General features: G+C 46.7%; 1 protein-coding gene across 8 annotated transcripts in view; it reads right to left on the bottom strand.

Moving 5' to 3' along the window:
• thada (THADA armadillo repeat containing) overlaps positions 1-16,482 on the bottom strand; it is a 67,530-nt gene that overhangs the window by 47,518 nt on the left and 3,530 nt on the right. For 7 of the 8 annotated variants that reach the window (XR_008415810.1, XM_053875303.1, XM_053875304.1 and 4 more), the window contains 16 exons: positions 15,772-16,481; positions 15,530-15,684; positions 15,321-15,476; positions 15,149-15,256; positions 14,947-15,070; positions 14,686-14,831; positions 14,247-14,475; positions 13,660-13,795; positions 13,457-13,593; positions 13,231-13,368; positions 12,892-13,052; positions 6,956-7,065; positions 3,848-3,980; positions 1,812-1,934; positions 1,557-1,679; positions 1,287-1,378 (listed from right to left, as the gene is read on the bottom strand). Coding sequence is in view for 7 of the 8 variants with exons in the window: in XM_053875303.1 (XP_053731278.1) it covers positions 1,287-1,378; positions 1,557-1,679; positions 1,812-1,934; positions 3,848-3,980; positions 6,956-7,065; positions 12,892-13,052; positions 13,231-13,368; positions 13,457-13,593; positions 13,660-13,795; positions 14,247-14,475; positions 14,686-14,831; positions 14,947-15,070; positions 15,149-15,256; positions 15,321-15,476; positions 15,530-15,684; positions 15,772-16,481 (2,781 nt within the window). In the remaining variant the exon portion in view is untranslated. The remainder of the gene's footprint in view (positions 1-1,286; positions 1,379-1,556; positions 1,680-1,811; positions 1,935-3,847; positions 3,981-6,955; positions 7,066-12,891; positions 13,053-13,230; positions 13,369-13,456; positions 13,594-13,659; positions 13,796-14,246; positions 14,476-14,685; positions 14,832-14,946; positions 15,071-15,148; positions 15,257-15,320; positions 15,477-15,529; positions 15,685-15,771; position 16,482) is intronic. The other variant, XM_053875308.1, reaches the window with a different exon arrangement.

Below are 16,482 nucleotides of genomic sequence, written 5' to 3'. Positions count from 1 at the left end.
ACACGGGGGTCAGAGGTCGTGTCACAGTAGATTAGTTGGGGTAAAAGGGCTGAAGGTCACAAATGGGGAGAAAGGAGACAGTAGGAGGTGAGAGTGCCTGGTAAAGTTTGCAGGCTCACAGATGTGAGTGTGTGTACACACCAGAGTGCCCGGATACCTTGGAGGCAAATGGCTCCAAAAGTGAGTTGAAGACCTAAACAGAGGTGGAATGTTGTCTCAACATTTGCAAAAGCTTTTCTGCACGTACAAAAGTGAAAGGTGAGAAGTGCTGAGATTGAGCTACAGGCAGATGCACAATGTCCCATCACCTTTGTTCACTGCAGAGTCAGAACATTACTGAGAACCAAACTTGAGAACAAATGTTTTCTGACTTTTTATCTAAACTCAGATTTCAATGAAACTTTCTGACAAGACTGTCTACGATAGATAGAGATATCTGGATGAGCATCCGGTTCCAGGGAGTGAGGAATCCTTTCAAGGATTTGCTTCCCCCGCAGTGCTGCATTGACGACAATTAAATAAAAACCAACTTCTTAAAACAAAACCGCATAAATACAACAACCTCCAGGTGACTGTAGTGCCAAAAGATGTGGTTGATCAACCACACTGTTTCAGGGTTGCTAAAGAAGGCTGTTAGAGGCTGGCCAGCTCTGCTTGTTTGCAGCCAGTTCCTCTTCTCATTGGAGACTATGTCAAGAATGACATGATTATTATTATTATTATTATTACTCATGATCACCTGATGGTGGGAATGAACTTCCACACTCTCTGTGATACCAATCTGTTCACACAGCGATGAATGAGGGACAGTTGTCTCGTCTTCCTCCACATCTGCGTGTTGATTTTGTCTGTAATTACAGCCTGCAGGTACAGTATGTGCCCAGGTGCAATATTCAACCATGGATACGGCCCTGCACGCTGATCGCTGTGATGACAGCCCAGCCGTGTTCAGTGACACTGGATGATGTAAACACTGTCGAAACACAACAAGAAGGGCATAGGAGTGAGGCAACTACCATATAGAGGAGAATTGATTTCAAGTGTATTTCAGTGACTGAGTGCGGACCTTAATCCGTATGGCACCATTCCTCTGCTGTAGTAACTCAAAGCCGCTCAGAACACTGAGACGGAACGACACAAGGGAGTCAAATGGTGCTACAACAGCGACCCCAGGTGGTGAAAGGGTAGGGCGCTTTGATACAAATTCAAGTGGAGTTACATAAGTGAGAGGGTTTTATTATTCAGAGGTCTAGTCTGAAGGAAAGCTCCCAGGGGAAGAGGCAGACCTGTTCTTTTTAGAATGTTCATCCTTCCCCTTCTTCACTCCGAATATCCTCGTGATCAGAGTGCTGAAGAGGAGGGTGGAGGAGTTCCGCACCTGGAGAGACATGAGGATGTTACAGCTCTGCTTTTTGTGTTTAAACATTCAAGAGCTCTTTTGTTGATGATGTAGGATTCCAGCCACTGTCCCCTTTACACTTGTTCACCTGAACAATGAAATGCATCACAGGAAGCATTTTCTTCCTAAGGGCAGCTTATCACAGCATCGTACTCACCGCCCAGACTGGAGAGGTGAAGCCGAGAACAGCCACCTGCATTCCCTCCGAGACAAAGGGAATGATATTTTCACCCAGACGAGTGTCCCGGTACAGAGCCCGAAGGATGTTCAGCGCATGGACCTGTGGCGACAGAAACAATTGTGAACAGAGGTCAATGAGAAATGAAGCTTTGCTGGTGAAGTGAGTCAAAGCTTCATGGGTGTTTTAATATGGATCATATTGCTGTGTTATGAAGTCATGAATCCAACAGACCCGTGGAACCGTAGAGCTGTCTGTGTTCCTGTCGGCGGTCGGCATAGCCAATGTGATCAGCTCTCTCATGGTCATCTTGAGCAGACTGCAGCTGGAGGACTTCGGCTCAGAGGACAGAAGAGCCTGTGGAGAGGAGACGCATTTCAGGTTCTCCGCAGAAATCCTCTGCTGGCAGAGGTGTGATGTAACATCTGTAGGGTCAGTAGGGTGTTATGAGCATGTAGGGACCAAAGGAATAACCAAACTCCTCTTTCAAGGACTCAAGAGATACGGACTCACTGGACCACTACAGAGGTGTCGCATGACAAGTGACAGAAAGGCACACATGCAGAGGAAGGAAAAAGCTGACAGACTAAGTTACAAGGCATGATGGCGGTGACGTGGTGTCATAATCAGGATGGGAACAAGCCAACAGCACTTGATGCACCACATGAATCACTGAACCCTGTTTAAAGAGGCAAAGAGGCTGACAATGACAAGAACTTGGGCTGATCGATGGGCAACCACAAATGGTGTTGGGTGAAGCACGAACGAGTAAGAAAGCTGATGATGGTTACGTATGATCTCTTTGGTATCGACATCTGTAAGGAGGTTTCCCCCACGGGTCAAGTCCAGGTCAGGACAAGTATCCCCACTCTATAAACAAGGTGAACAATGAGCTTCAGGAAACCAGGCCACACACACATGGACAACTCTGTTCAAAAATGGACATCATGAAAAATACAACCCGAGGGCCAAATCTGAACCGCCACATGTGTGGCCTGCGAGTTCTTTAAAAGTACATAGTTGGGATCATTTCTTAGACAGAACCACCAACCACCTCATACTCTCATTCAAAACTCATCCAGAATGAGTTCCTCGCAGACTGATAAAAGAGCAAACACTGATATTGTCTGTGTGTGCTGGAGTCACAGGGCAGCAATGACAGCGATGGTCGGTCGTGTGATAAAGGAATTCTTCTCTGTGGGAGCTGATGGGAGCCAGCTGTGTGTCTGGGAGGGATGGAGATAAATCTGAGAGGAGGAGCAGGACGTGCTTTTATGAACCCTTCTGGGCCTGGAGCTGGGAGGAAGAGGGAGGCGAGCTTGGCTTCTGTGAAGTCTGTGCCCGGTCGGACCATGAGAGGGAAGGCAGGCCACAAATTTCTGCTCTACGCTCACTCGACTCCCTTTTTCTTATCTGACTCGCTGCTATCAGCCACTCCTCCTCCTCATCAATAAATCTTGTGCACTGATACGTGGAGGGGAGATCAACCTCCACTGCGCACTGAAACCACTGCACACTCAAACCACTCTCAATTAGAGGGATTGATTTGAGGACAATATGTGGTTGTTGGCTGTAAACAGACGGTGAAGTCAGAGGAGCCGGGGAGTGTTGCGTACCTAAAACCGCAAGACCTCTCCTGACTCACGGCAGTGATAAAAGACTCAAGTTTGTCATGTTAGGTTTTAACATCTGAGGATGTGAAGCGGTGGGGTGGTGAGTCAGTGGACAGCCGTGGTGGGTTGGTGAGAGATTACAGCACATTATTAGAGGAGTGCGAGGGGTCAGCGGGAGGACAGTGTGAGTGTTTGTGTGTCTGAACACTTGTAGATTCACTAACTCATCGCTGTTCCAAGCATGACTGCTCCGTCGGCATGTGGCTTGTTGCTCCGAATAAACAGGAAAACACATGTAAACGATTGCTGAATAATCTTCTTCCGTCTCAAACATCCAACACAAAACTCATGAAACATATTAGCAGAGTCATTCAAAGGAGAGCTGGGGAGAAGAACAAGGAAGCCAGATGGTTTTTGGACACGTGGACAGAGTGTGGGGCCAAAAATGTTGATGGAGGAAGACAACCAATAAGGTTCATGATGAAAGAGGATGTGAAAGTGTGACTACAAGATGATGAAGATTGGTGGAGGACCTGTTATCTGCTGTTAGTTTATATCACAATCTGACTTAAAGAGAAGAACTTTAACTTCAGCTTTAAAAATTCTAATTTTAGCTGATTTAGAGAATCACAATCTTTCTCCCTGTGCTGCACTCACCTGAATGTAGAAGGGTATTCCAGCGCTGCGTCTCGTGGCGCACAGTTTGGATGATGGGTCACTGCACTTGACCTCCAGCAGGACTTCAGTCAGCCAGCGCGCTGGGAGCTGCTGCAGGGTCCGACTCCCACTCCTTGTACACAAACAGAAGAGCACGAGTTGAACAACCTGGCAACCTAAATATTATGTCAAAAACACTGAACTGACAGCAGGGCTTCTCATTCCCAAGCCCTTCATGGAAGACACTTGCTATTCATTTTACGTTCACACTGTAGATACTTATGCCAACCAGCTCTGCCATGGTTGCAAACAGATACAATCCTAAGCACCATTACGGACCAGCAATACGTTGTTACTGCCTTCATCAAATCAGGATCAAAATGACGTAGTAACACACCAGAGTGTGGGAATTTTGGGGTTTTTGAACCACCACCCTGGAGCATGTTCTCATCTGCTCCCCTCATCTAAAACCTTCCAGACAAGTTCATTATTACTGTCAGTGGCCACCAGTGAGCTATGATCCCAGAACACTGGGAACAAGCTGGAAAACAGATGCTATTTTCGACATGGTTCTTCAACAATCAATTTCAAATAAGTTGGAGCAAATCAATCAGACTGATGCAGCGTGCGATTTTAATTTTCTCACAAGGAGGATCCGGGCTGCCACACAGCTCAAGCACAGAGAAGAACACTCATGCGCTTGCTTTCGCTGGACTTGCACTTGTCTTGTCTCATCACATGGCATCCAGATACTCCCAAAAGGCCTGACATCCCCAGACAAAGGCAGTGTTTGTCGTCACATCCTGGAGACTGTATGCAAACCAGCCTCTTGATCCACTGACTGGGATCTTAACAATCCTAGATTAAGCATTTCCACAGCACATACATCCAGCTACTTAACTGTGGCACTTCCAATGATAGGGACCCCCCAGAACTTCCCTCACAGCAAGAAGGTTGCAGGTTCGCTTCCAGCTTGAAGCAACCTAAGTCTTTTCTGTGAGGAGTTTGTATGTTTTCTCCATGTTTGGTGGGACGTTTCACTGGTGCACACACAACCTCAGCCAAGAGGATGAAAACAAATGGATTTATAGCACAGGACGAGTCAGAGTTGTTCATTCAGTAAAGAATGACTCATAGCCATTCTTTACTGCATGAACAATTCTGACCCGAAAAGACTAACAAACTGAAGAATCATTGATCAAAGAGACTTGTTGCTTCAGTGGCCCGGTGCTTTTACATGAACCTTGTTATAAATTAATCTTCGACAATACAAACTCAGTGAGAGCTTGTAGAAACTCCTGAGATCACTGGGCCGTCTGGTGAGAACACACACCCACGCTGAAACCTCTCGGCCCAGGAAAGACACAACTGTTTAACGACAGCCAGTCAAGCGAAGACGGAACCAGTTTATATACTGTACAGTCATGAAGGGCAGCAGAGGCTGTGGCACACACTCCATCCAACACTTGTCATACACATTTCTATAAGATATAAAATCAGAGGACTGACTGGACAGAATGGAGAATAGAATAAGAGAGATGACGGTTAAAGATAGAAGTACACACAAAGACAAAGCGTAAACACACCAGAGCCAGATTTCCAAAAGCAGAGCATCAAAAGGCCGTGGTTAAACACCCCGCAATCAACACCCTATAACCATGCGCACAGCCTGCATACCATCCACATGGTGCTCTGTCCGTCTCGACAAAATACACACTGGCATCCGCACAACACACAATCCGACGGCTCTTCCGAGCAACCGCCAGAGCGTCACTCTCATTACACAGGCCTCCTCTGAGAGTGGCTTCTGTGCGAGAACAAAACAAGTGCGTCTGAGCTGATGGGGTGCCAACAGAGCGCTTGCCCACCTGCTGCAGCAGAAAAGCCAGCGCTCATAATGGGGAAGATTAAAGTTAGGAATTACTTGCTCTTGAGTTTAATTAAAGAAACACTCGTACAACAGAACTCAAATCAAATGGCAAATATAGCAACTTCTACATAGCCTCATGGAAAGATAATACCCCACTACAGCCAGCAGAGTGTCTGAACTCTCTCTTACACATAGAAGCTCAGTGATCGGGGAGAGACCCAGAGTAGAACGTCAGGTCATCCAAGAAAAGACAGTTTAAGTGCATCATGTCTACCAGACTAGTGAAGTGTTTAAATCAGTTAAGATGCCTCTCAGCTAACTGACAAAAAAAAAAAAAGTGATTTCATGTTATTTTTTAAGCTATATCTGCAGGGCCCCAGGGCAGCACAGAGCAGGACAGGAAGAGACTGAACAAGCTGGTCAGGAGCTCTGTCCTGGGCTGTGCACTGGACTCTGTGGAGGTGAGAGGAGGAGGAGGATGTTGGCAAAGATCACCGCCATCATGACCAACAGCTTTCACCCACTGCACCAGACCGTAGAGGAGCTGAGCAGCTCCTTCAGTGGATGACTGAGGCACCGTCAGTGCAAGAAGGAGCGCTACTGCAGGTCCTCCCTGCTGCGGTCAGACTGCACAGCTCTACTGCGTAGTTAACACTGTCTAGTTAGGAGTCAGCCATCATCACCTCAACCCACGTTGCGTTGTTTATTTGTAAATATGTTACCTGCTTGCACTAACCATTTACTTATTTCTGTTTTTGCTCTGACAACGTAGGAGCTCCTGTAACGGTAAATTTCTCCTTTGTGAGATCAATGAAGTCTATCTTACTTATCTTATCTTACAACAAGTTTTAGACTTTCAAAAAACAAAATGGGCCATCTTCTGTACCAAAGGAGACTTAGACTGTGAAAAACTCAGGTCTGAAAACTCAAACACCGGAACCTGAACGTGCGCTACATGCATCACCAAACACAAATCAAACACAATGGACTGTAATTTAGTCATGTTCCCAGCAGGTCCACTGATCTCCGCTGTCCGGCGTCTCCAAGTGATGAATGATGTTGATTTTCAGATGCTGCTGGAATTACAGTAGATCACGTCTGAAGTGCGATACCGAGATGACGCTCCGACTTCTTAATTACAAGGCAGAGCAGGAGTTCGTCCTGACGGGGAGCCGAGGCCCGCAGCTATTTAGGAGTATTATCTTTCAACCCCCGTCCCTGGATGTAAAAACACACACCTGCACAGCATGTCGGTGAGACGCACAAAGCCCACATAAGCCAATTCAAAGGCGCCGCGGTGCCGGGACTGCAGGAGCTGCTGACGGAAGTACAGGCCCACCCCCTCCACCTGTGACAGACACAAAGAGAAAGTGCAAAATAAGATTCAGCGAAGCAGCTTCACACTTCAGGGGCCAAACAGGAGACAGCACTCATGTATTTTCCATTTCTAAATTCAGCATACTTGTGTTGTATTGGCAGTCAATCCCCTGGTAGGACTGATATTCGTTTTCATGGCGGTCATATCGCAGGTGGAGAAAATGCGGCTGTGCTCAATGATGTAATTCAAAAATGTCAATATCATGACAGCGGTACAGCCTTGTTTAAAAAAGCAGACACACACACAGACTTGTCCCTGGGCTGAGCATGTCAAGCGTGAGAGCGGCATGTCAGTAGCGTGACAAGTGTGTTCAAAAAAGGATGCTGAGACATCCACATAATGGCCACCGTCAGTAAAACCATCCAGTTAGTAATAGTGCTAGTAACATTATTCTAACTATATACACAGTTGCGCACACTTGCTGCCATTTCTGTGTGTAAACTGGTGAGTGTGTTGCAGGTGAGGCAGCAGGGCGAGGCGGACGCAGAGCTCCGACTCCCTGTCATTAAGCTGTGGTGTCACCGCCACCACCGAGGCAGCCAGAACCCGACTTAGTCAGGGGTGGCACAGAGGGCACAGGGCGGAGTGGCACGGCCCTGGAGGGGGGCGGGAAACAGCGTGAACAGAAAACAATTGCCGGGGCGTCCATAGGGGATGTGGGGTTAGACACAACATCTAAACTAACACAGACACTCCACCACAGACGGACCTGGATTATAGCCGCCACTGGAACCCAAAAACCAACCCTGGTGTTAGTGCAACAATGATGCATGATCACGGCGGAGGGCAGACGAGGCCTGTTGAGTCGTTTTTACACAGCAGAATGAGCCTCCTTATTTAGGGCTTTTCATTCACACCATTTCATTATAAAGTCAAGTAATTACATCTCAGTTGAGAACTCATCTGTCCAAAATGGACTTCTTTAGGGTTAGGACACATTCCAAAGATGGAGGGGCAGAGGTGAAAAAAAGTTCCATGGGGAGCCAAAAGCTCTAGATCAAGGCCCTGGATGACTGAGCTCTTTACATTGCTTTCAACAGTCACTGGACACACACATTTTAGATTCCTTTATTCTTGTTCCAGAGACCCAAAGTTCAAGATGACATCTAAAATTAAAATGAAATCCAAAAATACCTGGTGATAATTGTCTTTTTTTCTTAATAAATACACATTTGTGTTATATATAAAATGTAATTTTCTTAAGCAAGAAGTAGGGTTAAAACAACAACAATAATACTCGTAATAGTCTAATAGCAGTCTAATCTAATCTAACTTTTATATAGCATCTTTATGACCTTAAGAATATTGTTCATGAAGTGCTTTATTTATGACTCCCATCAAAGACAACAGACAGGGGGACAGTCACAAAGCCAGAGCGATAAGCAGTATTGTGTATTGTCATTGAATTCAGACACCTAAAACTACATTAGAAAAGGGCCAGAATTATAAGAACTGTTCTTCTCCGTGCTCCATCTTGATCCCAGATCAAGTTGTTGATGAAAGAATTGTTGTATATATGATGTGCCATATAAATAAATAGTCATTCATTCACATATAAGGGGGAAAACATAAAAAGAAAAAAAATATGTTGTGTTAAGTGTGTTGTTATGTGTTAAGCACAGGGGAAGAGTTAGGCATGTTAAAAAATAAAAAAAGTAGCAATAACACATTTTGAAAACCAAAACTTCATGTCGCATTTGACTTCATACTTCTTGTTCTGAGAAAAGATTACATTTACGACACTATGAAAAAATGTGGAAAAGGCAGCAAAGCGTAATTTCGGGTGTTAGAGGCTTAGACAGCCTGTTTTCTGTCCACATGACTGGTCAACAAACTGGTCTGACCCGGCAGACCCAAAGTGGACTAACTGAAACACCAAAGTACGGCTTGAGTAGACCGCAGCGGCACCAAGCCCAATGACTTATCACATTGGACGCCGGCATGGACTCCCAGGACCGTCCTGACCTCACGCGGGTAAAAACGGCAGTCACTGTTAGATGGCCCAGACCGCTGCGGTGCTGAGCTGGGCCGAGGCCGGGCCGCTGCCTCGCCCTATTTTAAGATTTGCCCCTGAAGGTTCCCGTCTGTGTAACGGTTTAAAAGGGCAGAGCAAGCTTCCTCTGCGGAGTAGGGGGGTAGGGCAGAGACTTTATTTAGAAATCAACTTCCTGTTTGCAAGTGTGCCTGTTTCCGAGAAAAAAACTTTGGAGAGAGAACTTTCCCAAGTGTAATTACACGTGTGGCCCGCGGCCGTGACAGTGACCCAAATAGACTAATTCTCCCTCGACTGTCGCGGATACAACAGTTTGTTGTTGCTGCTGCTGCTGCAAGTCGACCACAGCAATCTCGTGATGGGATTACATGCTGCCGGGTTAAAGGCAATTGGATTATATTATTCCAGCTCAGGCTGTGAGGACCCAACAAAGAGCTGCTGGCTAGCAGACCTCACACTACCGAACAATACTCTTTAACAGCAGCACAGTATCAAGTTTAAGTGTCACTCAGCTAGAAGGAAAGGAACTGGGATGTCCCTCGAACATGTGGTTCATTTGACAGGTACTGTATGAGTAGCTGCCAGTCAATGTATGTGCATAACATGCAACACGATATTTCAGAATATGCAGACCAAACTTCTGAAGCGCGAAACAAGAGGGAGAAGCTGTCATTTTGTGCGCAACTTCCTGCCATTGAATTAACTGAGAGTTTGACTTTGCATGACACATTAAATCATCAAACGACGAGCACAGTTTGTGATATGTTTCTTAAGACCCAGAACTGCCATGCTGCCTAACGACGAGGAATCTTATCACATGACGCCTCCGCTTGAGCCAGTGAGCTCAGCTTCACAAGGAAATGATTTCATTTAAACCAACTAACCATCCAGATCCAGGCCAAGATGTGACAAACTGGATCTGTCGAAGTTCATCTGACTTTCGACCGCGGTGGTCCCTTAAAGTCAGTAATCTAAAACACTTGTCCTTGTTACGCCACCTCAACCGTCACTTTAAAAGTAACAGTATTAGCTTCATCACTGGTTACCATGGTGACGCCTGGAGACAAAAACATCTGTGGCATTGCCGGGCCAACAGCGTTCTAACACTGTCCAAGTCCTGCTGCGACTTTATACAAACACTCCCTGTGTGTGACATCATGAAGAGGAGCACTGTCCACACGCCATCGAGCCAAACTTTCCAAACGCTGTTGGCGTTGTCCCTGGAGCTGTCAAACAGGCACTGATCACATACTCAGGAGAACGAAAGAAAAAAGTTGTGGTTGAGCGAGAAAGAACCAGTTTTCCCTCTCGGCGTGTTAAACTATTGCTTATGTAATCTGGCTCAGTGTCCCAAAACTACCACAGAGGACATCAGAGCATCCAACACATCACTATAAATTACCATCTGATCACACAGGAACGCTTCAGTCACTGCTGCAGCGGTTGTCCGAACTGGCAAGTCCCTCAAACTGATGTCAGCGAGGCAGGCTTTGTTGGACACACAGGAGCTGCAGTTCAGCTGACTGACTATCTTCCACGATGTTCAGGAGCTACCTGGGTTATTACAAACTCAAGACGCTACTTCAGACTGGTCACCATGGTAACAGTAAACACAAGTAGAGATGACGCGCACTGTTCATCAGGTCCACTGCATTAGAGACTTTCTACACCTGGAAACAGTGTTTTATAAAGAGTTTCATCAATTTCCACCTCTCACAAACCGACGACTGTGTCTCAGAGGACCAAAGCCTAACCTCCTGAGGTCAGCAGGTTCAGTAACACCAGCATTACATATCTCAAATGTGTACGAGTGGTATGTCTCCAGGCTGGCTCACTGGTGAACAGGCTCAAGATGGCAGAGATGAGAGTGGACTTTAAAGCGTGTTCCGTCCTTTGCCCCTCCCACCATCCAGAACAGTTCAGCATATATGATGGAACCACCAACTCCCGGACCCTGAAGTTGACCTCAGGAGCTGCAAATTCAGTTCTAATCCTCCAGTCAGTTGTCTGCCCTCCATTCAGAGCCGGTAAGATCCAGGATGAGGCAACTAACATCACTGCAGATCCCTCACACCTTAGCCAAAACAACACACCACTTCTTAAACAATTAACAATCGTCACTTCTGTATTACTGAGCATTGTCTACTGTCCTTCATCACTCATATGAAATTCAGTCTCCTCATTTATTTTATAGAGCCAAGCTGGTAAATAGTCTGTCGAAACCTTTGCAGCACCTGTTGCAGCAGAAGCAGCTGTTAATTTGTCAGTCATCATCACTATGAAATCACAACACGCGGTCCAGTGCTAATCCTAATCTTCAGCGTTAGCATTAAAACAATCTTATGAAACTTGTGAATAACAAAACCAAAAAGTTGTCTCTGACGACAGAAGGTGAATTTATTTCCACATCGGCAAACATGACAAATTGTCATCATCAAAGTCGATGTCAAATAATGTGTAAAAATGACATCACAGTATCGCGACATCAGCAGCTTTAAGAATTATTTCGTCCTTCTGGATTATAAAACTGGATAAGGGCACAACAAGAAGCGCTGCTGGGAAAGACACATATTCAGCACTAACTGACACTTCCGACTTGCTCTCTCAGGACTGTAAATGTATCGTCAACAAGCAAACACACACACACACCCTCCACCCCCTACGCAGACAAACACAGCCCATGTCTGGTACCCTTGTTATTATGGACGTGAACATGCTGAAGCACTCAGACAACTATTCCTGTGTGAGTTTGTCTGTGTGTCAGCGTGTGCATGTCTGTTGTTTGCAGCACAGAGTGTTTTCCTGCTGGTGGTGGAAGTGATTTGGAAAGAATGCGGTGGAGCAGGGAGGGGAGTCAGGACCATTAAACCAGCAGGCTCAGGCCTCAAATGAAAGCGCAGCGCTAACAAGGGCGGATGCTAATTGAGGAGGCTCCCAGCGTGGCGTCACAAACACACACGAACCGATTCCCATCATCAACTGCTCCGCTACACAAACCTGCTATACCAGGAGAGAGAGATAAAGGCGCTTCTTTGTAAGGTCGCCTGTTAATGGCCACAACTTGAGTTCATTGTGATGAAATTAAGCGAGAAGCCATTACAGTAATGTTCTCAACACTTGTGAAAATGTTCCTGATGTTTCAACGATTAGCCGGACGTCTGCAGATCAGTCCATATATCATTCTAAAAACAAAACTTTACAGTACATGGAGTCAAAGGTGGCTGAACTCTATTGAACTACTTTCTGTAGAATCAGCTGCAGAAGCACAAATCATCTCTCTCAAGACACACATCATGAGTGAGCCACACTAACAATTATATATAACTGATAAATTGAATATTAACTTCATGAACAACCACAAAACTGACATGACTGAAATTATCTCAGAGAAGTAAGGGTGTTTTGAAATATTCACTGTGTGTACCAGTCGCTGCTAAATCTCCAAGCACACTAGGTTGCTTATCTTGTCTAAGTGGCAAAATAAAAATCTGGAGCAGGGGTTTTTTGAACCCATGAATATGAGCTATTATAGAAGATGAAAGAAGAACACAAGACTGTTGCAGCATTTCATTGTAGTCAGGAAGTTTTGTGCAACACTGGCTTGCTTCTCTAACAGCCACTGCTCTGACTTCCTTCAGAGTGATGGTGAGCAGGCCAGGTGAAGTGAAAGAACACAGTCTTACATGGGCACTTTGATGGAACCACTGTCAGTCCTCTAAGTATTAAAGGTTGTCGAACCCGCTCCAACAACAGCTGCAGTCGGCATAAAAGCGTGTCAAGTCTTGATCATGTGACGGCCTCACCTGTTCCTCCTCGATGAGGCCGGCGTGTGTGCGAGCATCTTCGCCGGTGTAGCTGAGCGGCAGACTCTGACACAGCTGTCCCAGCAGCATGGACACTTCCTTCATGCTCCGCCAGCAACACACCAGCACCATCTGGGCTGTCACCCGGTAGCCCTCACCTCCTGGAGCGCACACCAGACAGACAGTCTAGCAAGCATGTACTTAATACATCTGGAGTCAACCACCTCATATTTCATGATCTCACTCAGAATTCATCAACAAGCTGCCGTTGAGCGCCCCCATCAGGAGGACACAGGTAGAACAGTTAAAACTAAGGTAAGTTTGTCAGGTGTGACCCACCTGGATCCAGAGAAGGTGTGCTTGTTGTCTGCGTTTGAGCGCCCTCTTGTGTGTCCAGTTCTCTGGTGCTGGTGAAAAAATCATTGGTGTCTCTAGGCTGGATCTCCTGCAGGATCTTCTGGAGGCCCGGTGACGCACCTAAGCATGTATACAAATGAAGTCATTGATCATAGCAGTGCGTGAAATCTTACCAAAGAAAAGCACATTTCCAAGTCAAATTTATTACCCATGTCAGCATCCATTGGAATGAGCCCTTCAGGTGATGAGCTCTGGACGACGGGGGACACGACATCTGACAGCCGGTAGCACATGGCCACCAGATCTGACACCAGACTTCTCCACTGATCCATGCAGCACAAACTCCTACATTCATGGAGACATATAGTAACTAAATTGCAACCGTATGGTTACCTCACCGGCGGTTCTCACTTTGTGTTGAGCTGCTGCAGAACTGCAGTGATGCAGTGAGCCCGGCCGTACAGAGGACAGGACGCTGCAGCCTGCAGGAGGTCCGACTCAGCCCTGGACACCTCAGACTCCAGACAAAGTAGCAGGAACTGAATCACTGAAGGCAGAAATCATACAATAGATTCAAACTCCAATCGATCTTAGCAATTCCATAACGGCATGTTGTTCTCTGTCAAGTTAAATAAGAAGTAGATTCTTAAGTACATGACTTTGATTTAGGACATTATTACACTGACTGTTTTGTCATTGGACTGTATGACAGGTTAATTTTTAGATATATAGAATAACTCCTGAATTTCCCAGCGGGAACCTCTCAAAGGGATGAATAAAGCCATGTGCTTAATAGCATATGCATGTTCATTTAGATCTTAATGTCAAGACAATAAATGTTGAATGAATTAAATCATAATTAACATTTTGAAATATAAATAAATGAATCACAGACTTATATATAGGTTATATATAACCAGTAATATAAAATTGACAGTAGAGAAATGAAATTTCATCTGAATCATTTTAACAGTGCAAATGTTATGAAACAAGCTGACCCGCCATGGCGTTCAGTTCCAAGACGAGCGCTTCTGAGGCCTGCGGCAGAATAGTGGGAGGTTGGTATTCTACGCTTTGCTCCTGAGCACAAAGCAGCAGAGCCTGGTTCAGGTGCCGCTGACGGAGCAGCAGGTTGAGTAAGTGGGCCGCTGTGACGCTGTCAAACGGTCTGGTGCTGCTGCTGAGGTCCAGCGCGGCCTGAACCATGGCCTGCATCTGATGTGGATCCTGATCAGGAGCAGAGGTGAAGATGTAACTGCTTGAAAAGCAGCAGCAGCATCATCACTGTCAACAATCAGCCGTTACAAGAGCCCACACAAACAAAATGGGGGAGTTTGCTGCCATCGTGTGGATAACAAGAAGAACAAGCGCGACTAAACAGGAACTAAACTGGTGTCTTCCTGCACATTATTGAAATCTCTCTCCTCAATTACCTACCTGAAGGCCCACAGCTGTTGGTGGGAGTTTCCATAGCAATCCTGAGGCCAGCTCTTTCACTTCCAGGAAATTGTTGGCAACACAGTAAAGGACACTCTGGGCGTGATCAGGGGTCACCACCTCACCCAAAGCAAACCCTTGAGACCCTGAGCAAAGTTTAGAAACAGAATGAGATGCTCCATATTGCTCGGAATCACAGCAATATTTCAACAATAAAGCACGTGAAAGAAGAACAGATCAGGTGCAATGTTTGTCAGCTACCAGTGCTGAAGGTGAAGATCTGTCCCAGCAGATCCAGCAGGTGCAGAGACATGAAGCATTTAGAGAACGGAGCTCCAGGAGCGAGAGCATCAAACAAGCGCTCGCAGAGCCAATGCAGAAACTCCTGCAGACAACAAGACAATTTTAAACAATGTACCTTATGATAAACAACATTAAAAGTGAGGACAAGCTGCATGTGGACCTTGTAAAGAAGAAGTGAATGTTGGGCTTGTTCGCTCAGTTCTGGGTCTCTCTCCTGGGTCTGCTTCTTCTGCAGCATCTGAGCACTGTCCTTCACTCTGTTCAGCAACTGTGAAAGCACCAAGTGAAGGTCACACACTCATTGGCAAACCCAGCTCATGGGTCACACGCACCTTCTTCATAAGGCTGACTGCCTGCTGTCGGACCGCGGGCGACTGGCTGTTGAGATTCGGCAGCAGAAAGTGGCGGATGAGTCCCATCTCCTGAGAGGTCAGGACTTCTGTGCTTCGGTGGCTCTCGCACACCAAACCCAAAGCATCCATCCGCACCTGGAACAGATTGTTAACCTTGTGTGTGTACAAATGAAATCCAAAGAACTCACCTGGTCGTGTTTGTGCGTTAGAGCTTTCTTGAGCAGAGAAATGGGAACCAGGCCGCCCCACAGACCATCTTCTGATGACGACACCACTCCCTGAGCGCGAGCGGCCCGTAAGCAGGTCATCAAAGCTCCCAAGGCACCTCTGGATCCTGGAGGTCCTGGAACAGGTTGTGAACAGACTTTGTGTTTGCATGTCGGTCTCACTAACTTGTTAGAACTTGCCACATGTCACAGTAGATCTTCACCTGTTCCACAGGTCTCTGTGTCTTGCAGGGCGCGCACCATGTGTGTCAGACTGGACGGGCTGCACCGCAGCAATTTCGGAAGGAAGTGGTCCAGAATGTAGGTATGCTGGTCCAGTCTAGAACAGCACAACACCTGCAGCAGAGGGGTGACCCACATTCGGTGCCACTGTTCCATCCCGTCTTCTGCGGTACCAGTATCAGCAGTTAGCTGCGCCTTGTGGCTGATGAAGAGTCTCTCCTGCAGGTCACTGGCGTACGGAGCGACGGTCTGGTCACACATCAGCTCCAGGAGACGAGAAGGAAGCTCAGGCTGGATTTCCAGCAGGTAGCTCGCTCCGTAGAGGTCCACCAAGCAACCCAAAGAACCATACTTCCCCCGCATGTGCCACTCCAGCTTCAGCAGACTCTGGGTGAGCTCTCTGATGTAGCCATCTTTGATCGGGTCACTGTTGGAGGAGTGGATGTGCTGGTGGATGAGCAGAAGGTTCCGGAACAGGGAGCAGATTTGGTGGCGGACTCCATCTAAAGGGTGCTCCCAGTGAGAGTAGATGTGCTCGAGAAGATGTTTCTGAAGATCCGAGCCGCCACTGAGCGACTGCTGGAGGCTGAGAGGACAGAGCTGTGTCTCCCCCTGTAGGCAATCAAGAGCAGCACCACTCCAGAGTGTCAGCGTGCGAGCCACAACCATCGCTGTGCTGGACTCCTTAATGC

This window comes from Synchiropus splendidus, chromosome 9 (genome assembly GCF_027744825.2).
Source record: "Synchiropus splendidus isolate RoL2022-P1 chromosome 9, RoL_Sspl_1.0, whole genome shotgun sequence".
NCBI classification, from domain to species: domain Eukaryota; kingdom Metazoa; phylum Chordata; class Actinopteri; order Syngnathiformes; family Callionymidae; genus Synchiropus; species Synchiropus splendidus.
The sequence above is the reverse complement of the archived record's forward strand: the minus strand, read 5'-3'. Positions and strand labels throughout refer to the sequence as shown.